Source organism: Garra rufa, chromosome 22 (assembly GCF_049309525.1).
Source record: "Garra rufa chromosome 22, GarRuf1.0, whole genome shotgun sequence".
In the NCBI taxonomy this organism is placed as follows: Eukaryota; Metazoa; Chordata; class Actinopteri; order Cypriniformes; family Cyprinidae; genus Garra; species Garra rufa.
In genome coordinates, this window is record NC_133382.1 from 34,750,070 (window position 1) to 34,777,669 (window position 27,600).

At 31.1% G+C, this 27,600-nt stretch overlaps 2 protein-coding genes across 2 annotated transcripts in view; both read right to left on the reverse strand.

Moving 5' to 3' along the window:
- The window catches only part of LOC141297503 (protein tweety homolog 2-like), a 30,711-nt gene extending 19,674 nt beyond the window's left edge, over positions 1-11,037 (reverse strand). The window contains exon 1 of the mRNA XM_073827928.1: positions 10,620-11,037. Within this exon, the coding sequence (XP_073684029.1) occupies positions 10,620-10,748 (129 nt within the window). The 5' untranslated portion in view covers positions 10,749-11,037. The remainder of the gene's footprint in view (positions 1-10,619) is intronic.
- A 2,860-nt stretch (positions 11,038-13,897) lies between these two features.
- Positions 13,898-16,810, reverse strand: rpl38 (ribosomal protein L38). The gene is made up of 5 exons (XM_073828275.1): positions 16,768-16,810; positions 16,561-16,586; positions 16,150-16,210; positions 14,474-14,596; positions 13,898-13,971 (listed from the first exon to the last, which is right to left on the reverse strand). The coding sequence occupies exons 2-5, from the start codon at positions 16,561-16,563 to the stop codon at positions 13,946-13,948; spliced, it is 213 nt and encodes a 70-aa protein (XP_073684376.1). The 5' UTR covers positions 16,564-16,586; positions 16,768-16,810; the 3' UTR covers positions 13,898-13,945.
- Positions 16,811-27,600: the final 10,790 nt, after the last annotated feature.

Sequence of the window (27,600 nt, forward strand, 5' to 3'; positions counted from 1 at the left end):
TGAGTCCCTCAGTTGTCCTCAGTGTGAAAAGATGGATCTCAAAATTATAGTTGGAAAGGGTTCAAATACACAAAAATGCTGAAAAACCAAAGACTTTGGGGAACCTAAAGGCAGGTTAACTGGAGAAACAAGGGACTCATGGACAACTATCACTAAAAAAAAAAAAAAACAGCTGTGAATCAATCAGTTAACAACACAATATTAAGAATCAAGCGTATGTAAACTTTTGAATGGTGTCATTTTTATAAATTCAAATTATTTTCTTTAAAGTATTCTGCAAGGTGTATGTAAATTTCAACTGTATATTTACTGTGAAAATATTAAACAGTCTGCATACAATAAGAAAAACATTGCTAATCTAAAATATTGACCATGCTTCTAAAAGTAATGATCAATGAGCACAGGGGAAATTCCACTTTTAATTATTAAAAGAAAAAGGCATGTGATTTTTATTACTATCATTATTATTCCCATGACTTATGACTTAGTTAATTTTGGCCTTTGAGCAAGCATTTCTTCATCTTAAAACCAAAGTGTGTAATCGTTTTCATATTAAAACAAAATCTCCTATATAACGCAATGACAAATATGTAATTCCTAGGTTGTTTCCCCCAAAGGTATAAACACTGTAGCTCTGTATTGCTATTAAAACATTGCTCCATTAATCTGAGAGCCCCTACGAGCCTGTCATAACAACAGCACACATTTTGGGACAAGACTGTTTGTTTGGAATCACAAACAAATGTCCCTGGTTGTTTTTGAGCGATCAGACAGACCTGCACACCACACTTAAAAACTAATCAGATGCTGTAAAAGACCAGACTCTTCAAGTGGCAGTTTTCTAGTGATTTGTTTTCTCTTTTAATCAAGCCAGACAATGGGTCTGATGATTTTTATGCACCTCTTGTCTTAACCCTCAAGATAAAATGAAAAACAACAACTTCCAAACATTAAACTGCCTTCCAATTAATGTTCAGTTATGGGGGATGGAAAGGGGTCTTCAAGGCTGTAAAAAGAATCAAGGAGATGGGGAAGGATGGAAAATGAGAAAAGGAGTAAACACAGATGCTTAAAACAAAGAAACAGAACTACAGTCAAACAAAACAAAAAGAGAAAAGTCAAAACAAACATATAGAGTACAAACCATAAACAAAAGGAACTTTTGGGGGAAAGGAGAATGAAACAAAGAAGTGAAAACACAAAAGGAGAACTGTAAATGATTTTGTATTTCCATACAATAACAATATATGACGCTGAGGCTTTCTAAGCAAAAAGTAAGCAAACGTACCATAAAACAACATTAAAGTGTCTTCAGAAGCCGTACGGTAACATTGTGTGAGGAAGAAACCAAAATTCGCTCTCCTTGATGTATTCTTAAGAGAAGTAGATGAATAAACTAGTCGGAGTTATTTGTTAATGCATCAGTTGACTCAATGAAACAGACTTTACTTAACAGCTTATTATTAGTCAATGACACAAATGCCTTTAGAAGACTACAGAACACAAACAGAGCAAAAAAGCACTTCACTGGTGCTTCTGCATCCTTTCTGAAATCTAAAAGACTCCAGTTTGCATTATTCACATGCAGTGCATTGCAGTTACATGCGTTGCAAGCATAATTCTTCTCTTTTCATGAAGTCATAAAAGTGTGGATCAAATGTTTATCATTAACTGCATATAACTCCCCTGGCCATGTTTATCATACAACCACATCTTGAAGTCAGGTTTTAAAGTTTCGGCCAAGGTTGGAAGCCTGATGCAATTGCACTGTTCCAATTAGGAAGTTGGAACTAAGATGGCTTGAGAAAGCCGGACCAGAAAGTTTGAAAACGTTTGAAAGTTTAACAAGTTTTAAAAAGTTTTAAATTTGATGGTTTTCAGTCTGAAATAATTGAAGTTTAAAGTAGTTTTAAAAGTTTAAAGATTGAATGTTTTAAAGTCAATACAGTCTCAGATAAATAACATGTTACCAGCATGTTGTTAGCATGTTTTTCTAGGCTGATTAGCATGCTACTAGCATGTTGTTATCATGTTTTCATCATGATTAACATGTTACTAATGTGTTGTTAACATGATTAGCAAGTTACTAGCATGATTAACATGTCACTAGTATGTTGCTAGTATGATTAGCATGTTGTTAGCATGTTTCTAACACGATTAGCATGTTGTTAGCATAATTAGCAAGTTACTAGCATGTTGCTAGCATGATTAACATGTTACTAGCCTGTTTCCAGCATGATTAACAAGTTACTAACATGTTTCTAGCATGATTAGCATGGTACTAGCATTTTACCATTTTATAAACATGTTTTCAGCATGATTAACATGTTACTAATGTGTTGTTAACATGATTAGCAAGTTACTAGCATGATTTACATGTCACTGGTATGTTGCTAGTATGATTAGCATGTTGTTAGCATGTTTCTAACATGATTAACATGTTGCTAGCATAATTAGCAAGTTACTAGCCTGTTTCTAACATAATTAACATGTTACTAGCATGTTCCCAGCATGATTAGCAAGTTACTAGCATGTTTCCAGCATGATTAACATGTTACTAGCATGTTTCCAACATGATTAGCAAGTTACTAGCATGTTTCCAGCATGATTAGCAAGTTACTAGCATGTTTCTAGCATGATTAGCATGGTACTAGCATGTTACCATTTTCTGAACATGTTTTCAGCATGATTAACATGTTACTAACATGTTGTTAACATGATTAGCAAGTTATTAGCATGATTAGCATGTCACTAGTATGTTGCTTGCATGATTAGCATGTTGTTAACATGTTTCTAACATGTTTCTAGCATAATTAACAAGTTACTAGCATGTTGCTAGCATGATTAACATGTTACTAGCATGTTTCCAGCATGATTGCCAAGTTACTAGCATGTTTCTAGCATGATTAGCATGGTACTAGCATGTTACCATTTTCTGAACATGTTTCTAGCATAATTAACAAGTTACTAGCATGTTGCTAGCATGTTGTTAACATGTTTCTAGCATAATTAACAAGTTACTAGCATGTTGCTAGCATGATTAGCATGTCACTATTATGTTGTTAGCATGATTAGCATGTTGTTACCATTTTGCTAACATGTATTCAGCATGATTAATGTTACTAACATGATAACATGATTAGCAAGTTACTAACACGATTAGTATGTCACTAGTGTTTTGCTAGCATGATTAGTATGTTGTTAACATGTTTCTAGCATGATTCGCATGTTGGTAACATAAGTAACAAGTCACTAACATGTTGCTAGCATGATCATGTAGTGGTTAGCACGTTTCTAACATTAACATATCACTAGTATGTTGCTAGCATGATAAGCAAGTTATTAACATGTTATTAGCATTAGTAACATGTTGCTAGCATGATTCTAACATGATTAGCATGTTGCTAGCATGTCTCTAGCATATTGTTAACATAATTAACAAGTTACTAACCTATTTCTAAAATGATTAACATGCTACTAGCATGTTGTTAGCATGATTAGCATGTTGTTAGCATGATTAGCAAGTTTGCTAACGTGTTTCTAACATGAGTAGCATGCCACTAGCATTCTGTTAGCATGATTAACAAGTTACTAGCATGTTGTTACCATGTTTCTAGCATGATTAGCATGTCACTAGCATGTTGTCAGCATGATTAACATGTTATTAACATATTGCTAACATGATTATCATGTTGTTAACATGTTTCTAACATGATAAGCAAGTTGCTAACATGTTTCAAGCATGATTAACATGTTTCTAGCATGAGTAGCAGTCACTAGCATATTGTTAGCATGATTAAAATTTTTCTAGCATGATTAACACATTACTAGTCTATTTCCAACATGATTAACATGTTACTAGCATGTTGCTGGCATGATTAGCAAGTTTCTAACATGTTGCTAGCATGAGTAGCAGTCACTAGCATATTATTAGCATGATTAACATTTTTCTAGCATGATTAGCACATTACTAGTCTATTTCCAAAATGATTAACATGTTACTAACATGTTCATAGCATGGTTAGCATGTTGTTAACATGTTTCTAACATGATTAACATATCACTAGCATGTTGGTGGCATGATTAGCAAGTTTCTAACATGTTGCTAGCATGAGTAGCATGCCGCTAACATGTTTCTAACATGAGTAGCATGCCACTAGCAAACTGCTAGCATGATTAGCAAGTTGCTAGCATGTTTCTAGCATACATGATTAACATGCTACTAGCATGTTCATAGCATGATTAGCAAATTACTTGTATTTTACTAACATGATTAGCAGGTTATTAACATGTTTCTAGCATGATTCACATGTTACTAGCATGTTTCTAACATGATTACATGCTAGCATGATTAGCAAGTTACTAGCATGTCTCTAGAATGATTAGCAAGTTAGTTTGAATAGTACATAGAAGTGAAGCCTGATTGAGGCTCATGGGATTCTGGAATTTTGACAGTTGGAGTTTGAATAGTCTTGGCTCATTTGAACATTATGTCAATGTAAATCTATGGGATTTTTATATTTTATAGACTACTTGCACTTCACCATTCCAAATTACACATTAACAAAAAGGAAGTGAGCTACATCACCTGAGGGTCAGATGAGTCAGATGTCAGATGACTGAGAATTTGAGTACGGTTTAGTAAGGTCACTAAAGCACAGATCTCCTCCAGCTGCATCTGAAAATAATAACCCTTCTCTCTCTCATTATTTCAATGGTGTTTGCTAAGGCAACCATTACTATTAGTACGGCTCATGCTTAGTGATTTGAACTTGACCCTTCAGTATTAAACACAAGCAATTAACTCATCTTGCAAAACACCTCAAAACAAACAGCTCGATGAGGAGATGTCTTCAGAGGTCTAATGACAATCACGTATGAACTCTTAACATGGGTCAGTAACCTAAAAAACAACCCAGAATACCCTAGCAAACATCCATTACACTTCAAAAACGGCAAGTAAATATCTACAGCTGCTCTTTACGGTGTGAACCAAACAGATGCATCCTCTATCTAGGATGGGAAGAAAAAACAGCTGTTAGCAATTCATCCCCACAGGAAATAACTGAATCATATGGACAGATGACCTTTGACCTATCTAATACACAAACACATGACGTCTACTCAGTCGCTGTCCTCACTGCCGGCCCAGAAGGGATCTACATCTACAAAATTTCACAAAGAAAGCTGTGTTTTATTATATGGGACCATATTTAAATTTATTCTACAGATTTTCTCTCAAAATCAGCACAGAAGATGCACAAAAAGCATCTGCAGAATCCATCTGGGCCTGCTCATTGGGGAATCTAGATCTAAGAACAGAGCAGAAATATTTTCTGGGTCAGTGTCAAATAAGAAAAGAAAGCATATAAAATAAAAATTAAAAATAAAATAAATAAAAATAAATAAAGATTTTATACTGTGGATTTTTTTTAATAATTTCTAAAACTGAATTTATTTTACACTGTGATTAGTATATTTCTGAAATGTAATACTAAAATAATTGTTATACTAAACATCAATAATCTAATAAACAAAACTGAAATAGAAATTTAATAGGAATTTCATAAATATTTAATAACTGTTAGTATAATGTTTTAATACACTACCATTAAGTTTTTGAACAGTAAGTTTTTTAATTATGTAAAAATAATTCTCTTCTGCCCACCAAGCCTGCATTTATTTGATCCAAAATACAGCAAAACTTGTAATATTGTGAAATATTTTTACTATTTAAAATAACTGATTTCTATTTGAATATTTTTAAAAAAGGTAATTTATTTCTGTGAAAGCTAAAATTTCAGCATAATTACATGATCCTTCAGAAATCAGAAGATTTAATTGATTGGAAATAAAAATCTTTTGTAATATTATACACTATACCTTTCAAAGGCTTGGTGTCTTTTACATGGAAAGAAATGAGAGAAATTAATCATTTTATTTAGCAAGGATGCTTTAGATTTATCAAAAGTGATTCTAAAGACATTTATAATGTTACAAAACATTTCTATTTCATATAAATGCTGTTCTTTTGAATTCTATTCATCAAAGAAACCTGAAAAAAATCTACTCATAAAAAAAATAAATGTTTTTTGAACAGCAAATCAGAATATTAGAATGATTTCCGAAGGATCGTGTGAGTGATGCAAGTAATGATGCTACAAATTTAGCTTTGAAAACACAGGAAAAAATTACATTTTAAAATATATTAAATGTTATTTTTTAAATAGTAAAAATATTTTAAAATCGTACTGTTTTTGCTGTACTTTGGATCAAATAAATGCAGGCTTAAATTGTTCTGTTCAAAAACTTTTGACTGGCAGTGTATTTTTATTTTTTAATTTATAGGTTCATTTCAGATGTGATTTATTTTTCTTATTTAATTTAATTTAATTTATTTATTTTTTAAATCAGTAAAAATATTTTTAAATTGTATTGCTTTTGCTGTAAGGTTCAAAAACTTTTTTAATTTATAGATTCATTTTATTTTATTTTATTTCTTTGATTTTTTTTTTTTTTTTTTTTTTCATTTTACTTTAACATTTGATTTAGCACATTCATTTCAAGTAGTGCCAAACGAAAAAGATAAAAAGGATACAAATTGAGAACAAAAAATGGATGCAAACTGATCTTTCCCTCCTAATCATTTTGAACATTTAGTGCCAGCTTAACTGCTGTAACGATTAAACAAAGCAAGTCTCTATAGAGAGCACATCTTCCGCCTGGTGTTCATAATAAACATTAGCAATTAGACATACAGTCTCGCAGCTTTGCACAGAGCTCATATGCACAATCTCCCAGGCCAAACCTAAAGCCCCACAGAGGAAAAAGATTCCACCAGTTTCCTGTTCTGCTGAAAAGCTATATTAGGATTCAAGTCGCGGCGTCAGCGGGAACAGAGCATTTAGATTCACAAACTGGGGGGGAAATGGTTTACGAAGGAGGATCCCTCAGGCCATGTGAAAACGCCCCGGTGTTGATGCCGAGACGGCGGAGGACCCAGCGTGAGCGCCTGATCTCACACCACAGCATCTGGTCTCGCTCTGCCTCCATTTACACCATCTGCCTTAATAGAAACAGACAGCTACAGAAATGAGCACTCTGCCCCTCCATCCTCTCTCTCATTCCCCCTCACTCCATCTCTAATCAACATGATGTTGATACAGGTCAACAGAAAAACCCATCACACTCACAAAGACAGGTGCAGCACAGACCCAAGCAACTTAGAGTGGGAAATAGGTGTTTTAGCAACTCAATCTAGTTCAAAATGAAATGCAGTTCTGCTGTGAAATGTGGTTTTGGACAGCCTTCAATGACTACAAAGAAACAATTTATTGAATACGTGCCAGCTATTAGACTTTTCAAAACCAAAGACGATAAATACTGCCGTTGTTGAACCAGAAAGCAGACATGCAGTTTTTAAAAAGAGGCTGTTATACAGGACAATAACACTTCCTCTTGGGGACTGCAAAAAAAACAAACAGTGGGTAGACCAATCAGACACTCAATGCATCTGAAAATGTACTGCATTTCATCATTCATATTGCATAAGGTGTCTCTAATCAAGGATGTCTGAAAAATGTTATTTAAGCTGCAATCTTGTATAGAATCTTTCTCATAAAAGCATAAACCTTGGTGTTAAATTTCTAAGTGATTTAAAGGGAATTTAAGATTTTTCACACAGAAAACAAAAAAGGCCAATCTGAACTGTTCACACCATGATTCCCTGTATGGCAATTAAAGCAAGAACTTGCAGAAGGTTATTATAGTTAACTAAAACTATTTAAATAATTGCGACATAAAATAAACATTAACTGAAATAAAATATTAGAATACTTAAGCTCATTTAGTCTAACTACGAAAACTATATAAAAAAGCTACCTGAAATAAAATGTTAAAATACTTAAGCTCATTCAGTCTAACTAGTTAGCTAAAACTATTGTTAAAAAAATGCTGAAATAAAATGTTAAAATACTTGTGCTCATTTAGTCTATCTACTTAACTATAAATATTTAAAAAAATGCTACCTGAAATAAAACGTTAAAAATAAAATACTTAAGCTCATTCGGTCTAACTAGTTAACTATAACTATTTTAAAAAAATGCTGAAATAAAATAAACATTAACTGAAATTTTTTTTTTAAATACTTAAGCTTATTCAGTCTAATTAGTTAACTAAAACTATTTTTTTTTAATTATATAAAGAAAATTGTTACCTGAAATAAAATAAACATTAACTGAAATAAAATGTTAAAATTCTTAAGCTCATTTAGTCTAACTAGTTAACTAAAACTACTTGAAAAATGCTAAAATAAAATAAGCATTAAATGAAATTAAATAAAGTACTTAAGCTCATTCAGTCTAACTAGTTAACTTAAACTATTTTAAAATAATTCTGAAATAAAATAAACATTATCTGAAGTAAAATGTTAAAATACTTAAGCTCATTCAGTCTAACTAGTTAACTAAAACTATTTTTTTTAAATTGCTTCCTGAAATAAAATGTTAAAAATAAAATACTTAAGCTCATTCAGTCTAAATAGTTAACTAAAACTATTTTAAAGAATGCTGAAATAAAATAAACATTAACTGAAAAAAAAAAGTTAAAATACTTAAGCTCATTCAGTCTAACTAGTTAACTAAAACTATTTTTTTTTTTAAATGCTGAAATAAAATGTTAAAATACTTGTGCTCATTCAGTCTATCTACTTAACTATAAATATAAAAAAAATTGCTACCTGAAATAAAACGTTAAAAATAAAATACTTAAATATAATAATAAATAAAATACTTAAGCTCATTCGGTCTAAACTACTTGAAAAATGCTCAAATAAAATAAGCATTAAATAAAATTTAATATTAAAGTACTTAAGCTCATTCAGTCTAACTAGTTACCTTAAACTATTTTAAAATAATTCTGAAATAAAATAAACATTATCTGAAGTAAAATGTTAAAATACTTAAGCTCATTCAGTCTAACTAGTTAACTAAAAGTATTTTTTTTTCTAAATTGCTTCCTGAAATAAAATGTTAAAAATAAAATACTTAAGCTCATTCAGTCTAAATAGTTGACCAAAACTATTTTAAAGAATGCTGATATAAAATAAACATTAACTGAAAAAAATGTTAAAACACTTAAGCTTATTCAGTCTAATTAGTTAACTAAAACAATTTAAAAAACGGAAATAAAATAAACATTAACTGAAATTAAATTTCAAAACATTTAAGCTCATTCAGTCTAACCAGTTAACTAAAACTATTTAAAAAATGCTGAAATGAAATAAATATTAACTGAAATAAAATGTTAAAATACTTAAGCTCAATCAGTCTAACATGTTAATTAAAACTATTTAAAAAAAATCTGATATAAAATAAACATTAACTGAAATAAAATATTAAAATACTTAAGCTCATTTAGTCCAACGTGTTAATTAAAACAATTTTTAAAAATGTTGAGATAAAATAAACATTAACTGGAATAAAATGTTAAAATACTAAGGCTCGTTCAGTCTAACTAGTTAACTAAAACTATTTAAAAAATGCTGAAATGAAATAAACATTAACTGAAATAAAAAATATTAAAATACTTAAAAATGCTAAAATAAAATAACCATTAAATAAAATAAAATATTAAAGTACTTAAGCTCATTCAGTCTAACTAGTTAACTCAAACTTTTTAAAAAAAATTGATACCTAAAAAAATAAACATTAACTGAAACAAAATATTAAAATACTTAAGCTCATTCAGTCTCACTACTAAAACTATTTAAAAAAATTGCTACCTGAAATAAAATAAACATTACTTAAGCTCATTCAGTTTAACTAGTTAAATAAAACTATTTCAAAATTGCTACTTCAGTGAAGTAAAATTCACATGAACTGAAATAAAATATTTAAATACTTAGGCTCATGTACTAAAATTGAAACTGAAACTAAAACTAACAATGAATCAAACAAAAACTAATAAAAAATGACAAATTTTAAAAATGGTAAATATAAAAATAAAATAAAAACTAATCCAAAATATTAATAAAAACAACAACGGCAACTCAATGACACTAAAATAACACTGGTCCCATGTTCTGCTAAGACTGACATTACAGTCTTTATGGTTGGGCTTTCAGAGACCACAAAGGTGATAATGCAAAAAATAATCATAGTAATTCCAAAATTAATCACTTAGTTTCCCTTTAAAATATTTTATGTCCATCTGACCTAAACAAAACTCAATTGACAGCTTATTGGAGCTCTGCTGAATCACAAAGTAGAATCATTGTTCAATAAATAGTACCATTTGTGTTTGGAATTCATCTGACTCAAACTACAACACGCTGTGAAACTAAAAATAGTATAAATAAAATACATAAAAATAAATAAATAAATCCAAGTACACCTACTAGAAGTGTGTCTTCACATATGAAGCAAATGTACATTGTATTCATGTTTTATACGGGGTCACTGAGACTTAAACTTAATAAAAACACTCTCATTGAGGACTTTTGAAACATGTTACCATGACCTGAACTTCCAACCAGAAAATAAGAGTACAGTACATAAAGACCACCATGACCGCGCTTGAACCATGAACCTCTGTATGACAGCAAAAGCAGAAGGTCTGACCTGCTGGTAGTTCTCATCCTGCGGTTTAAATGTGTGATCCAACGGCTGAAACCTTAGATTCACATGAGGAAACTGATGAAGCCAGTAAGTCCACCAAGGAGCGATATAATCAACCCGTGCAGACGACATCCTTCAGCAGTCGACGAGACGAATAAATCACTTTCCCAGATAGAGACGGTCGGACAATTTGGGTGTTTCTTTCCCGGTTACTCTCCACTGTCTTGTCTTCTCAAACAAAAGCCATTGGTTTAGGCATTAGAGAGACTGAGTATTGAAAACAAAAGTGCTGAAAGGGACATAAGAAGACCTCTGAGTACTTCCCCCGAATCGCAGCCAAAGAGAATTCACGGGGAATTTTGAATTATTGCATTAAATCCTGGTCTCGTGCCGCAGCCATTCCTACTCGTGTTGGGCGCTCTGTCTGAGGAACTCGGGAGCGAGCCTGAATGAGCGCACGAATGGGAATCGGGGTCGCGCTTGAATAGAAGGATGAGGATGGATGGAGGCAGCTTCTTTTGGAACTTTATGGTGGCTGTTGTGTAGATAACGTGATTAAGCAGAGACTGAATAATAATGTATATTGTTGGCTTTGGCCATTAGCTTTAAACGATTTGTTTGAATGAAATATTCCTAAAATAAGATAAGTCACGATTTTAGTGATGTATTTGAAAATATCTAACGCAGTGCTGCCATCTATTGGGCAACTTAAGTAAATGCAGACGCTGGTATAAAAAAGGCAGTTATGGTGCCTTCATGATTTCATGTCAGGTTTGCATTTCAGCAGTGGTGTAATGTAACAAAGTAATAATATTTCGTTACAGTACTTAAGTTTTTTTTTAAAGCCTACTTTTACTTTACTACATATCCTAATTAAAATGTATACTTTTACTCCGATACATTTCCTCAAGCATGTTCGTTACTTACTACATAATAGTCAGAAGTCAGGATCTCAGCCAGAATTGCGAGATGTAAACTCGCAACGGTGAGGAAAAAAGTTTTTAGCTTAATTTTACAAAACTGTATGAAAAATTCTCACAAAAGTATTGTGTTCTATCTAGAAAGTGTTTGCTCACAAAAATATTGCCTTTCCTTCAAAAAATGTTTGCATTTGCATTGAAATTTAGTTTTCTTTCTTTCACCTCTGTATTTCCCTCACAAAAGTTTTTGTGAGCAAACAGTTTATAAACTCATGGTAAGTCGGAATTGTGAATTTTATCTCTTAATTCTGACTTTTTTCTGAGATAAAAAGTCAGAATTGCGAGATAAAATTCACAATTCTTTTTTCTCGCAAATGCGAGTTTGTATCTCGCAATTCAGACTTCCTTTTCAGGAAATTCTGGCTTTTTTTCTCAGAATTGCGTGATATAACCTTGCAATTGTGAGAAATAAAGTCAGAATTGCTAGATATAAATTCAGAATTCTGACATTTTTTCACAGAAATTGATATTTTCCTCACAAATGCAAGTTTGTATCTTGCAATTCTGTTTTCTCGCAATTGCGAGTTTGTATCTCACAAATCTGACTTTTTTCCTCACAAATTCAAGTTTGTATCTGGCAATTCTGACCTTTTTTCTCTGAAATGGGTGATGTAAACCCACAATTGTGAGAAATAAAGTCAGAATTGCAATATACACTAATAATTTGGACGTTTTTTCTTAGAAATGGATATAAACTTTGCGAAAAAGTAACTTTTGTTTGAAAAAGTAACTGATATTTTATTGTAAATTAAAAAGTAATGCGTTACTTTAGTTACTTCAAAAAAGTAATCTGATTACGTACCTCGCGTTACTTGTAATGCATTACCCCCAGCACAGTTCATGAATGTTAAAACCCTGCAATAAAAAGCTAACCCCAACTTTAACTTCGACATCAACACAAAAATACAGTTTGTTTTGTTTTTCCATTTTATTTTCTTCACACATTTTGATTAAGAGTGGGAAAATACAGACAAATAAAAGCTAGTGTAATGCTCATTAACTTTTTATAGTTTATTTAACGTTATCTCTTTAAGTACACGATATCCTTATGTTGGTTTTGTTAGGCTTTTAAATACATGTTAAAAAGTCAATCCTGTTGTCATGGTTTTGAACAGAAAACTACACTGGACGAAATGTCAGAAATAAATTCTCTTAATCTAAGGTTCTCTTCTCGTTTCATAACCTTGAACAGAACGCCAGTAATTGCTAAATGTCATTATTTTTCATTTATCTTGAGATTACATAAAGCAATTTCTGAACATTGCTTGAAGATATTTAACTTTACAAAATGAAAAAGCCATGCATGCAATGACCCACTAATACACAATTAATCTGATAAAATGCTATTTAATAGAAAGATTGACATTCTGAAGACTCCAGAGGCATGAGGAAATTAGAGTTGTTACATCTACATGCGTTTAGACCGGCTTTATACCAAATTCCATAGTTGCCAAACTAGGATGTAAATATTATGTCCTTGCTAAACAAGTTATATAAACTACAGTAATTCAGCAAGACGTGTGTTAAATTTACAAGGGTATAGCTTGCTTGATATAGTATAAATCAAATGCTTTGACACACTTTATGACCCTTTGTGGCCTAAAAGCCAAGTTTGAGGTCAATAAATATTTTGTGAGAAGTACCACCATAACCACTCATAAAACTTGGGGTAAGACTTATGTTTTTTGGAATAAGCCTTCTCACAAAGGCGGCATTTATTTAATAAAAAAAGGTAAAATATTCTCTATATTTTCAGCAGACATTACTCTAGTCTTCAGTTCCAAACAAATATATTTTGTAACAATGTAAAACTTTACTGATCAATTTAATGCGTACTTGCTTGAATAATTTGCTGAATACATAATGGAAAAAAGTACTTTAGTAAATTATTGACCCCAAACTTTTAAAATGTAGTCTATATCTTACACAACCTAAATAAGCACACAGACGGAATAGATACTTTAATGTTCACCTTTTTCTTCAACACTGAGTTAAGCAAATGGGTGAAACTTCCGATTCATTATCCGATACATGGGAAATAATGAGAACAATGTGCAGTAAAGTGTTTGCACTACAAACCAGTGTTGATAAATAAAGCATACATTAAAAAAAACATTGTAATTCACACCAATTTGCAATATTAGGCAGCAAAACAAGCTGTTCTGTACAGCTAAAAATAGCTGGATGTGGATGAGACCAAAAACTACACCCATAAAACTCCCCTCTTACAGGAAATAAAAGGTGGATAAAAGATCAAGCAGGTGCTAAACTGTGAAAAGCATAAAAACAAGCAAAACACGATTCTTAATTTTCCCAATTTTATTACAACATTTTGTACAAGAGAGACATCTACTTCAGCTCCTTCACAGCCAGACCTGAAACGAGAGACAGGGATCATATTTACAGTAATCCTTGAAAAGACAGAGTCCAGGACTGACATAGCCATAAGTGTTAGTGGACCGGTGGAACTGAAGTCTCTGAGTAATGCGAAACCCAGCACTTGGTCCATCATTGTTCTAGCAAGCATAGAAATACACAGTGGGCACAGGACAGGCCCAAAGCGTTTGGACATCTTGCATATTTCTCAACTTTCCAGTCAGTTGTGAGCACAAACGATCTCACCAAAAAGCTAAACAATAATACACAGCCTTAACATTAACAGCTTGAATTTCACAGGCCTGGAAATTATAACCTTTCCTTTTGTTTGTAGTTTTACTCTCACATTACAAAATCTGCTACATGCATATTAACAAACCAAAACTAAATTTTTACTGCCAAACATTAACAAATCCTTAAAGTTGACCAAATTTTTGCACAAAGAACCAGTTTATGCATTTGGTTATATCCAGCTAATGATAATATTTTACGAGGACTCACCTGGTGGCAGTGACTGCTTGAGCTTCTCAGCCTTCTCCTTGTCTGTGATGACCAATGTGTACAGGAATCTGCTGCAGCGGACCTTGAATTTCACATTGTCCTTGTTCTTCTTGATTTTGACAGCTGTTGGAACACAAGACACACATTTAAAGAATGTCTATTAATACTAATAAATGCTTTTGTAGTAGCCAATACAGAAGCAGAGCATAGTTAGAATTCTGAATATTTGTGAAAATTACAACATTTATTAGCATGTGTCACAACAATATCACAATGTATTCCTTATTCTACATTCTGTCCTCTCAGACAACCAGTGCAAAATATTCAACTTTTAATGCTTTATTATTAGTAGGATTAGTTCAATTTCAGAATAATAAAATCCTGATCATTTACACCCCCGTATCATCATGTTTCTGTCTTTCTTCAGCCAAAAATAAACTAGGTTAAGTAAAAAAGTAAAACATTCTCCATATAGTGGACTTCAATGGGAGCCAACAGGCTCAAGGTCCAAATCACAATTTCATTGCAGCTTCAAAGAGCTCTACATGATCCCAGCCAAGGAATAAGAGTCTTATCTTGTAAACCAATATGTCATTTTCTTAGAAATAAAAAATAAAAATAAAAAAATATATATTATTTTTATAACCACAAATGTTCATGTGCATCTTCGTGCAATGCATACTCATATAGAAAAGTCACACCCAGTTAGTTCTGTGTAATTGTGTTCAAAAATTCTCCAACTTCAGAATACCCCAACATTGTTTTACCCTTTTTTTGTAATGATTTATAAAGTTTGTCTTTCTTTGCACGTTTGCTTTGTAAACACTTGGTCAGTGACCATGTAACGCGTGAGTTCGAGTTCATGCAAGATGAGCATTTGTGGTTAAGAAGTACATAAATGTATTATATTTTTTAAATGACCAATTGTTTCCCTAGATAAGACCCTTACTCCTCACTTTGGATCGAATAGAGCCCTTTAAAGCTGATTTGAAACTGCAATTTGGACCTTCAACCTGTTGGCTCCTACTAAAGTCCACATTATAAAGAAAAATCCCGTAATGTTTTTCTCAAAAACCTGAATTTCTTCTAACTTAAGACAGACATGAACATCTTGGATGATATGGGGGAAAAGTAGATTATCAGGAATGTTTTACTCTGGAAGTGAACAAATCCTTTAAACCAGTACTTGTCAATCCTGGCCCTGGTTTCACAGACAAGGCTTAAGCATAGTCCCAGACTAAACCAAGTCTGGGCCGTTTCAACTTAAACTTGTACTGACTGATATATATCAGACAAATATATCGGTGCCTTCGTTTTGTCTCAAGATGCACACCAGTCATGTTTTCTAAGGCACGTTTATAAAAATTACTTAAATGTCCTAATTAAACCATTTCTATGAAACCAGTCCCTGGTCTTTTAACACCCCAATACTAGACATTTTGGATCTCAAACAGGAAACAAACATCAGCTTATACAGAACTGAGATGCACTATTTTCGGTAATGTGAACACTTTAAAGATGCACCTTGCTTAATAGTTAACAGCATCAAAACAAACCAGATAAGGAGCTTACAAACTGCGTCACAATCAAAAGCAAAATACAGCTGAAATATGAAATACGGCCTCGTTCAGAGATCACAACTAAACCATAACTGGGTTATTAGAAATTAAACTTACACTTGGCATCCTTCCTCCTTGCTGTAAGCAGGAAATCTTTGATTTCTTCAATTTTGCGTGGCTGTGAAAATGAAGAACTTATATTAGACACACTACGACATTTACACGTTACTACTTAGTTTATTCAGTAACGTTATAACACTTTCTCAACAGACTTAGCTTTCCCACTTATGATTACCGGACAAACCGTTTACGTTTAGGTTTAGACCGATTCAGTATTCACAGAAAATTCTCTTAACATTTCCAGTTTATCTGTCAGCGTGATGATATCGCATTTCACCACCATTAGCCACTTTCTGCTATCGCATGATTTTTCCTTTTAGTATTTTTTAGCACAACATATAAAAAACAAACATCGCTAAAACACATGCACACAATGATAACGAATGCAAGATATAAACGTGTTCTCACCATTTTGTTTGAGGCGCGACTCGACCCTGCAATGCGGAAAAACAGACTTTATTACAATACTGTTCCACACAGAATCTAACAATTATTTCGTTTGATGAGACATTTATACTTATTCTTTCACATCACATAATTCTGAAATGTGTACATTGATGGATTGATGTAGATTTAAATGGATTCATTTGATAGAGCTAAAGTGCTAACACTTACAGTCTCGCGAGCAAGGGGGGAAAAGGGGCGGGACTTCCGCGAGGAGGCCTAATATAAACCGGCTACGGTGGCTCAAGAGGGACTCTGGGGTACAGCAAAAGCTCACAGTGACATCTACTGGTGCAGCATGAATATATCATGTCTTTTGTTAATGTATTAAACTTTATGGAATATACAGTTGAGATCAGAAGTTTACATACACCTTGCAAAATGTTATTTTACCAAAATAAGAGGGATGATACAAAATGTTATTTTTTTTTATTTAATACTGACCTGAATAAGATATTTCACATAAAAGACGTTTACATACAGTGTGCAAGAGAAAATAATAGTTACATTTATAAAAATTCAAAAAGTTTACATTCACCTGATTCTTAATACTGTGTTCTTACCTGAATGATCAACGGCTTATTTTTATTTATTTATTTATTTATTTATTTAGAGATAGTTGTTCATGAGTTCCTTGTTTGTCCTGAACAGTTAAACTGCCTGCTGTTCTTCAGAAAAATCCTTCAGGTCCCACAAATTAATTCCAACAAAGACTGTATGGTTTTGAGATTCATCTTTTCACACTGAGGACAACTGAGGGACTCATATGCAACTATTGCAGAAGGTTCAAACGCTCACTGATGCTCCAGAAGGATTCAAATGCACAACAATGCTGAAAAACCAAATAATCTGTGGGATACAACTATTATTTTCTCTTGTGGACTATAAGTAAACATCTTTCATGTGAAATATCTCATTCAGGTCAGTACTAAATAAAAAACAACAACATGCATTTTGTATGATCCCTCTTATTTTGGTAAAATAATTAACATTTTGCAGATTTCTGTAAGGTGTATGTAAACTTTTGACTTCAGCTGCATGTACTTTGTAAAATACTTATCACACTATTTAATATTAATAATTCCAGCTATTTAAAATGAAAAAGTGAAGACGTTGTTGTATTTGTTATTATTTCTTTCTTTTCATTATCTTCGCAACATTTGACAAATAAAAAAACGTACAAAATGACACAAACATGATGGAAATGATGACTTCCCTTATACACATGTAAGTTGTAACCTTAAATCATTTTATTGAATAAATAAAAATAAATATAAACGTTTTAGGAGCATTTTATTTAATGCAAGATACTGATTGGACAATCAATCAATCATTCAAATGACCCAATCAGAGCGGCTGAATCATCATAACTCACTACTGAACTGTACATTTAATTACTGTAATATAGCATTGTGGTTTCTTCCTGTGCCACCAAGAAAAGCATAACCCACTTGACCATTCCTGTGAAAACAACCAATTTATAAGAGTGATTTATTCCTAAAACAGACTTTGATTTGTTTGATCTAATTCAAGAAAATAGCCATAGGCTTGCATCCATGATGTTTACAACAGAATCCGAGAGAGTTGTATTTTTTTTTTTTTTTTTTTTTTTTTTACTTCAAACGAGTTACGCACATCTGTCATGCGTGCACATGCACATCAATATTTCACACATCTGGCTCTTGAGTGTATTTCATCTCATCTGCTGGATTCTTGAGTGACATCTGCAGCTTCTCTGCACTTAATTAATAAAGGTAGACACCAGCGTTGCCCTCCTCGCTCTAATTACTGTCCCATTGGCTCATATGCGTTTCGGCCCACGTAGAAGGCATAGGGCAGATCCCACAGCTCGCTTCCCTCCACTGAGCAGAATGCTGATTAGCTTCATTTGGCTCAATGTATTCGCTGCTTCCATTAGGGAATTTATTAAAGCCTGTCCGACCTCAGTAAGACGCTAACGAAGGTGGGTTTGGTGTAGGTTGTGCATTAAAACTTAAACTGAAAAAAGCATATTTCAGATGGATGATGTGCAAATCTAGCCATTTCTGCTAGATTACAATGCACATAGACTTCTATCATAGTATATGTTGCTATTCCACAGTCACTTTGCTGCAGTGGCACTAGATGGCAGATTATGCTCATGAAATAAAGAGAGCTTGGTGAAACATGAGAAATGCTGAGGGAAGAGGGCAGTATGTGACCACTTACTGAGCCGGTATTTTCCATATGGTATTGACTTCAGGCATTCCTCAATCCCAAAGACATGAAACTGTAAAAGTGATTGTTTTTGATTGATATGCTAGTATGCAAGGGGATCTATAATATATAACACTGAGGGAAAGTTATTTGTTAGCATTCCTATTTTGTTTTTCAATCACAGTTACTTGAATGATCTAACCTTGACCCTTTGAAATTTTCCCTTTGATTTTCATGTGCTGGATGATAAAACTTGAGGAAATATCCCGTAGACTTTCATTGAACGAAGTATATGAAGGATCAGAACAGTATGGAAACAACTGATCATCTTGGAAGCATGATTTGGTGAAACATATTTTCTTCAAAATGTAAAAAAGATTAGTTAATTAAGCAGCCTGTTCAAAATTCTCATCTAATGAAAACTTCAGGGTCAGACTTCTGAAACTTATGTTTGCATGAAACATCAGTAATATGCCTACTAATAAAAAAGGATCTTGCAAGCAGGATTATGATCAGTAGTCAAAACTATAAATAAATAAATAAATAACTTGAAATGAAACAAACATTAACTGAAATAAACTAAATACATTAAAGGTTGTATCAGCGATTTCTAGCCTAAAAGATAAAGTGTCAATTTCAGCTGACCTTTCTTCACGATCCGCTCGCTGCCTGCCCCATAAATTGTCTGTGAAAAAACCGCGTCTCTCTGGTCATGCCAAAAAAACAATCGGCGCTATCAATTATTCCACAGATAAACAAACAGTGTTCCAACCAATCAGCGTCAGGGGTTTGGTGTTGTGGACTTTCCTACTGGTGCAGGGATGTGAGAGAGGCGGAGCGAAAGTCCACAACACCAAACCCCTGACGCTGATTGGTTGGAACACTGTTTGTTTATCTGTGGAAAGGTTGGTAGTGCCGATTGTTTTTTTGGCATATCTCGGACCCTAGGCTGACCAGAGAGACGCGGTTTTTTCACAGACAATTTATGGGGCAGGCAGCGAGCGGATCGTGATGAAAGGTCAGCTGAATTTGACACTTTATGTTTCAGGCTAGAAATCGCTGATACAACCTTTAACTGAAATAAAATAAATGCATAAAATAATACAAAAATATAACATTTCTCATTTTCATTTATTTTAAATTGAAGTATCAAAATAACCAAACCTAAATAAATAAAAAAATAAAAAGTGCTAAAACCTAAAAATATACAGACATTAAAAAAATACTTAAAATAAAATATGCATTAACTTAAATAAAATATTACAATTATACTTATTAAATTACAATTCTACATATTTAAACTAGTTGCCAAGGCAGTCTTTCTCATTTGTGTTTAGTTCAAACTTAAGTACTAAAATAACTCAAACTTAATAATAATAATAATAATAATAATAATAATAATAATAATAAATAATAATTCAAAACATATATTTTTTTAAATACTTGAAAATAAATCCATGAATTTTTTTAATATTTTATTTTATTTCAGCTAAAATAACTATAAAACTATAAAAAGTATGAAATATGAAATAAACTTAAATGTTATATATATATATATATATTTATTATTATTATTTTTTTCTTACATTTGAGTTTAAATTGAAGTACTAAAACAAAAACTAAAGACAAAAAACTTCAAATAAAAATATATATAAAAATACATTTTATTTTTTTTGGTTTAATTTGAAGTACTAAAAAATTATATTACATATTATTATATATTATATTACATATATTGCATTATATACACACACACACGCACGCACGCACGCACGCACACACACACACACACACACACACACACACACACACACACATTACATAAATTACATTTTAGTCTCAATTGAAGTACTAAAACAAAACTTTAAACTTTAAATAAAATATATAAAAACTAACTTTTATTTTTGGGTCTATATTGAAGTAAAATAATTATATTACATATATTACATTATATATATATATATATATATATATATATATATATATAGCATAAATATTTTATTTAAATTGAATTTTAGTTTAAATTGAAGTACTAAAACAAAAAACTTTTTTGGATTAAATTCAAATACTAAAATAATTATATTTCAGATATTACATTATATTTAATTTAATATATAAACATTACATTTGTATTTAAATTTTATTTTAAATATAAATAAACTTTAGTATATATTCAAATACATTTAATTTTATTTTAATTAAATACAATTTTTGCATATAACACCACAAAATCATGAACACTTTAAAGTGAAAATGGAAACAGAAAACATAACAAAAAAAAATCCTAAAATAACACTGCTTACCAGCATGGTGCTCAATTCCACTGATTTCTTGCCATTTATTTTTCAATTTGCAAAAAATGAATCATTGCATAAAAACAACAAAAAGAATCTCCTTGGGCATTTTTTACAATTGACTACCACATCAGCACAGAGCTTTCCTTACATACCGTCTCTGAGCCATTAAAATAGATGTGTGCCAAGTCTTCAGGCTCCGTTTTGACTAACGTACATCGTCGTTAATGACATGCAGTCCATCACTCAGCCATTCAGGTGAGACAAACACAAGCTGCACTGTGTGCATAGCCAGAAGTAATATGCGGAGCTGGCCTGGCATCAATCATGGTTTGGATTCTGCTGGAACCATAAATGGGAATAAGAAGCAGGGTTCATCCAACCATCATTAGTTTTGCTCAACTTAATTTCATCCTTAATTTCAAACCTGTAGCGCTGTAGGGCTACACTGGGATAGTAATGTATATGTCTTGAACTGGAATAAGACAAGAGCCCCCGAGTGGAAATAGCACTGGTGGAATAACGTGAAATGGAATTTTCAATTAGGATTGCAAAGGATCTGCTGAGGATTTTCACACTTGGATATGAAATTGAACCAAACGTAAGCATTCTGGTGAGCGTCTAGGCCCACACAGACACATTTTCCTTCCATATTTAAACAGTCACACAGCTGGGGTGAATTCATACACTGCTTTTGACAAGGGATTTTCCTCATCTTTATATGCATTATGTGCATTGATCGGCTAGTATTGATTTTTACATCCTGGATTATAAGATGTTATCTGACAGCAATCATACAGACTTCAGAGGTTGAAGGACATCATTTTAGCAATGCAACAGAAAGGGCCATTTCACGAACATTACAGGGCAATCACTCTTGGATCTAAGTCACTCACCTGAAAACACCACCAGTCAAAAGTTTTTGAACAGTACGATTTTTAATGTTTTTTTTTTAAAAGAAATCACCAAGCCTGCATTTATTTGATCCAAAGTACAGGAAAAACAGAAAAATATTTTTACTATTCAAAATAACTGATTTCTATTTGAATATATTTTAAAATATAATTTATTCTAGTGATTTCAAAGCAGAATTTTTAGTATCATATTATGATTTACTGCTCAAAAAAACATTTATACGGTGGCCGAGAGAGGCCAACGTGCTGCAAACTTAAGAAAACACATGCAAACAGAAAAAACGACAACAAATTAAGAAAACATCTTCATCAATTTGACAACACAGGCGCTTCAAATCCTCGCAACGCAAACACAAATACGGAAACGCGCTGCAAATTCTCACAACACAACCAAACTCAGAAACGCGCTGCGAACACAGGAACGCTCTGCATTTAGCTTGGTCCACAACGGAAATGTTTCAGGGGGACCTCAAAAAGTGACGAACCTATCTGGGACCTATAATATATGACTGATGAAGATGTTTTCTTAATTTGTTGTCGTTTTTTCTTTTTGCATGTGTTTTCTTAAGTTTGCAGCGCGTTGGCCTCTCTCGGCCACCGTACATTTATTATGTTGAAATTTTTGAATTGAAGGTTTCTTTGATGAATAGAAAGTTCAGAAGAACAGCATTTATCTGAAATATTTTGTGACATTATAAATGTCTTTATCATCACTTTTGATTAATTTAAAGCATCCTTGCTAAATAAAAGTATTAATTTTTATAATTTCTCTCTAATTTTTGTAAAAACTTTTGAATTGTAGTGTATGTATGAAAATTGCAGAAACGAATACTTCTATTCATCAAGGATGCATTAAATTGATCAAAAGTGACAGTAAAGATATTTACATTGATGTGAAAAATTAAGCTATTTCAAATAATGCCGTCAAATGATCCTGAAAAAATATATCAGTTATAAGTTTATTAAATATTAAGCAGCACAACTGTTTTCAACACTGATAATAATAAGAAGTGGATCTTGAGCACCAAATAAATCAGCATATTAGAATGACTTCTGAAGGACCATGTGACAGTGTCAAATAAAAAAAAAAAAAAAAAAATATATATATATATATATATATATATATATATATATAATATAAAAATAATTTAAAAATAAAATAATGCGAAATAAATATATTAAAACATTTAAGATAATGCAAAATAAATATATAAACAAATTAAAAATCAATGTAAAATAAATAAATGTAATAAAAATAAAATAATTAAAATAATAAAAATAAATGTATAAAAATGTATAAAAATATTTTTTTTTCATTTGTCAAATAATCCTGAAAAAAAGAAAAAGAAAAATTAAATATTAAGCAGCACAACTGTTTTCAATGCTGATAATAATAAGTGAATGATTTCTGAAGGACCATGTGACAGTGTCACAAGTATGTAAAATAAATAAATAAAATAAAAAATATAAAAAAAATTAATAAAAAAATAAAATAATGCAAAATAAATATAAAAAATAATTTAAAAAATAATGTAAAATAAATTTATTAAAATATAAATAAAATAAATCCAAATAATTAAAATAATCAAAGTAAATGTAAAATAATTGTATAAAAATAACAAATAAAACAAGCTAATTTGTAATAATATTTTACAATATTTTACTGTATTTTTGATCAAATAAATGCAGTCTTGATCAATATAAGAGACTTTAAATGGTAGTGTATGTATGAAAATTGCAGAAACAAATGACAGAAATCAATACTTCTATTCATCAAGGATGCATTAAATTGATCAAAAGTGACAGTAAATACATTTACATCAGAAAAAAATTAAGCTATTTCATTTAAAAAAAAAAAAAAAAATATATATATATATATATATATATATATATATATATATATATATATATAAAATAATAAAATAATGCAAAATAAATATATAAAAAATAATTTTAAAAATAATGTAAAATAAATAAATGAAATATAATTAAAATCAAATCAAAATAATTAAAATAATAAAAGTACATGTAAAATAATTGTATAAAAATAAAGAATATTTTACAATATTTAATATTATTTATAATATAATTTATTTATAAATTATATTATATTATTATAAATATAATATTTTACAATATTTTACTGTATTTTTGATCAAATAAATGCAGTCTTGATCAACATAAGAAACTTAAAAAATAAAATAAAATAAAAATCATACCAACCCATAACTTCAGAACAATAGTTTACTTTAGTTTATTTTATTTTTAATGATCAAAATTTGGGATTAACTTCATACCATTTTGAAAGCAAAAAGCATATTTCTCCATCGACAACCTTTCATTTTCTAGCAAATATTTTTTGTAAGAAACATATTTTCAGTGACTATTTTTAAGGTCCCTAAAAGCCTGAAATTGGCTGTTTTTTATTTTGCCCTGATGCTTTTGACTTCACATCTCAAGATATTCACAGGTGGAGTTTGCATTTCTGTAGAGAAAAATATCTAAATAATATGTTGCATGCCCATTTGGGCTCTAGTTTTTACAGTATTATTGTTAACCACAAGGACATGAAAGATATGCAGGTAAAGCATATTGCAACAGCTCACTTAAGAAAAAAAAAACATCTAGAAATAACCACTTTTATCCAGTTTCAGCTCTTTCTTCATAAATTAGTATTTTCTAAAAGTCAGCATCCTTTTGTCAAAGTGACTAGCTGTCTGCCCTGTGCCAACCCGATGCCGCCCATCTACGCTGGCGCCTATTGGCTTTTCCTGCCGTCCATGTGCCTGTCAGCCTTTAAGAACCTGGCTTCCAGCATTTCTAGCCACTTTGTCAGTTCTGGTCGACAGCAGGACTATTTCAGCTGTCTGTAAGCGTTCTTGGCTGGAATGCAGCGTTCTGTTGCCTGCACCACTTAATGTAAAAAGGACTGCCTGAGTTGCTGAATATATATAGCATGCTCTAGAATTTACGCTGTATTAGTACACCTGACACACCAGACTGACATACACCAAGACATTTGATGATAGACTTTGGCACATTTACCATTTTTATCATCCATTTGGCTGAATCAGAGCTTCTAAAGATGAAAAGCGTTGGGGTTATTGTTCACTGATGAGAAACTGCAGCTCTAATGGAATCAGGCACCTGAATTTTCTCTGACTGGCTCTCTGAATCTCTGTCTCCCATCTAAGTGTTTTTCTTATTACCTGAACCGAGGAGCTGAGCCAGCAGGTTTCCATTTAGCTAATCGGACTTTTATATATACATATATCCATATCTGCCGTCATTCACATTATAGTATATAGCGGATCATTACTACTTGTAATACCATGCATCTCTTGGGTATTTCTCTAATTGGGTAATGCATTGCTCTATAACAAGGCTCAGAATTAGTTTCTTTTGTTTAAAATTATCACATTTTAACTTATTAGAACCTAATACATTAATTAATATATTTTGAATAATAGAACTGCAAAAAAATGCAGGACAGTTGAGTCATTTCTTTTTTTAATTTTGTGATCTAAAATATTACATTATTTATTTAATATTACATATTTTTATTATAATAATATTTAGCATTAAAATTACTGTCAAGTGTGCCAGCTCATTCATTTGTATTATTATGTGCCCTAAAACTTTAAAATGTTATATATGTTTTTTTTTTTTTAATATATATTTATCATTAGAATCAGGTTAGGTCTGTTGTATTATTATGCACTCTAAAAATTTTAATATTAATGGTTTTTATTCAAATAAAAAAAATATTATAAAATATTTTTCATCAAAATTACTGTCAAGTGTGCTGGTTCAGTCATTTTTACTATCATCTGTTCTAAAATGTTAAAATATTTTTAAAATATTAAATTAAAAATATAAAAATTTAAAATTAAAAATTAAAAATTTTAAAATATTTTTAATTTTGAACATTTTTACATTAAAATTACTGTGTTCCAGATCAGTCAATTTTATTCGTATGTTCTCTAAAATGTTAACAATGTTAATTAATGATTTTTATGATTACATAAAATGTAATATAAAATAATTAGCATTAAAATTACAATTGTGTCAGTCCAGTAATTTATATTATTATGTGCTTTAAAATATTATATTATATTTTTTATTATATATATATTTTTTTTTATCAAAACTACTGTCAGGTTTGTCAATTAAGTCATTTTTATTATTACGTGCCCTAAAAAATATTTAAAATATTAAAATATTTAAAATATATATTTTATAAAATGTATTATAAAATATTTAGAATTAAAATTACTGTAAATTGTGCCAATTAGGTCATTTTTACTATGTGCCCAAAAATTTAAAACTATTGTCAAGTGTGCCAGTTCAGTTATTTATATTATTATATGCCTTAAAATGTTAAAATATTATAATATTATTTTTTATTATGAAAATACTTTTTTAATCAAAATTACTGTAAGGTGTGCCAGTTAAGTCATTCTTTTTATTATTATGTGCCCTAAAATGTAAATGTATATTTTTTTAATTATATAACATTTATTTATAATCTCAAGTGTGCCAGTTCAGTTGTTTTATTATTATGTGCACTAAAATGTTAACATATTATTTTAATGTTTTTTATTATTATATACAATTTATTGTAAAACAATTTGCATTAAAATTACTGTCAAGTGTGCCAGTATAGTATTAATTTCTATTATTATGAGCCTTAAAATGTTAAAACATTATATTATTATTTTTATTATAAAAATATTTTAATCAAAATTACTGTCAGGTGTGCAAATAAACTGTATTATTATCCTATGCTCTAATATTGATATGAAATGTATTAGCAAATAAATATGTAAAGTATTTGGAGCCATTGTGCAATGCTTAAATATTTCTGCTGATGACTATTGGTAAATGCAAAATTAATTTAATCCAAATATGCATTCTTTACTTTCTGTATATGCCAATAAAAATACTTTTTTTTCATTTTAAGTTGTGGCTTAGTGGTAAGTACACAACTTACCAAGAACAACCTTGGTGCTCAAGTGTTAGATGCAGATCTGAATGCAGCCCGTGTCGTGTCCCGATTCCATTACACCTCTGTCTGCCTGAATAGTGTCCACTAATCTCTGTCAATAAAATGTGGCATCTTCCCTAAAAAGTTAGAACTCCCATTTGCTTTTAACGTCTCCTCGTACACAAAATAAAACACCGTATCTACAATTTATTACTTTTGACTGGAGTCTAGAAACCGTATCATTTAGCTCAGAAGGACAGGACTGCAGTAATGAAAACAGCCTTATGATGTGGTGGACGCTGACATTCTGATATAGTGTTCCATATCACACATGGGGTAATTCTGCATTCTGCTGTTGCCTGCTGTTCCTTTGAGCCAGTCAGAGCTCCGTCTCCACATCATCTCCAAACCCAGCTGAACCTTTACCCTGTTTTACTCTGCTGCACAACATATTAAATATTTATACTCTTTAAGAATGTTATTTACCAGCTTCAGTCCCACAGTATCTGACTTCTAGTGCTTGGTGAATTGCACTACATAAGACAACCTGGAGCAATGACCTTGGGTTTAAAAAGTACTTGGAATTGGCAACTGTATAAGTATTCCAATGAGA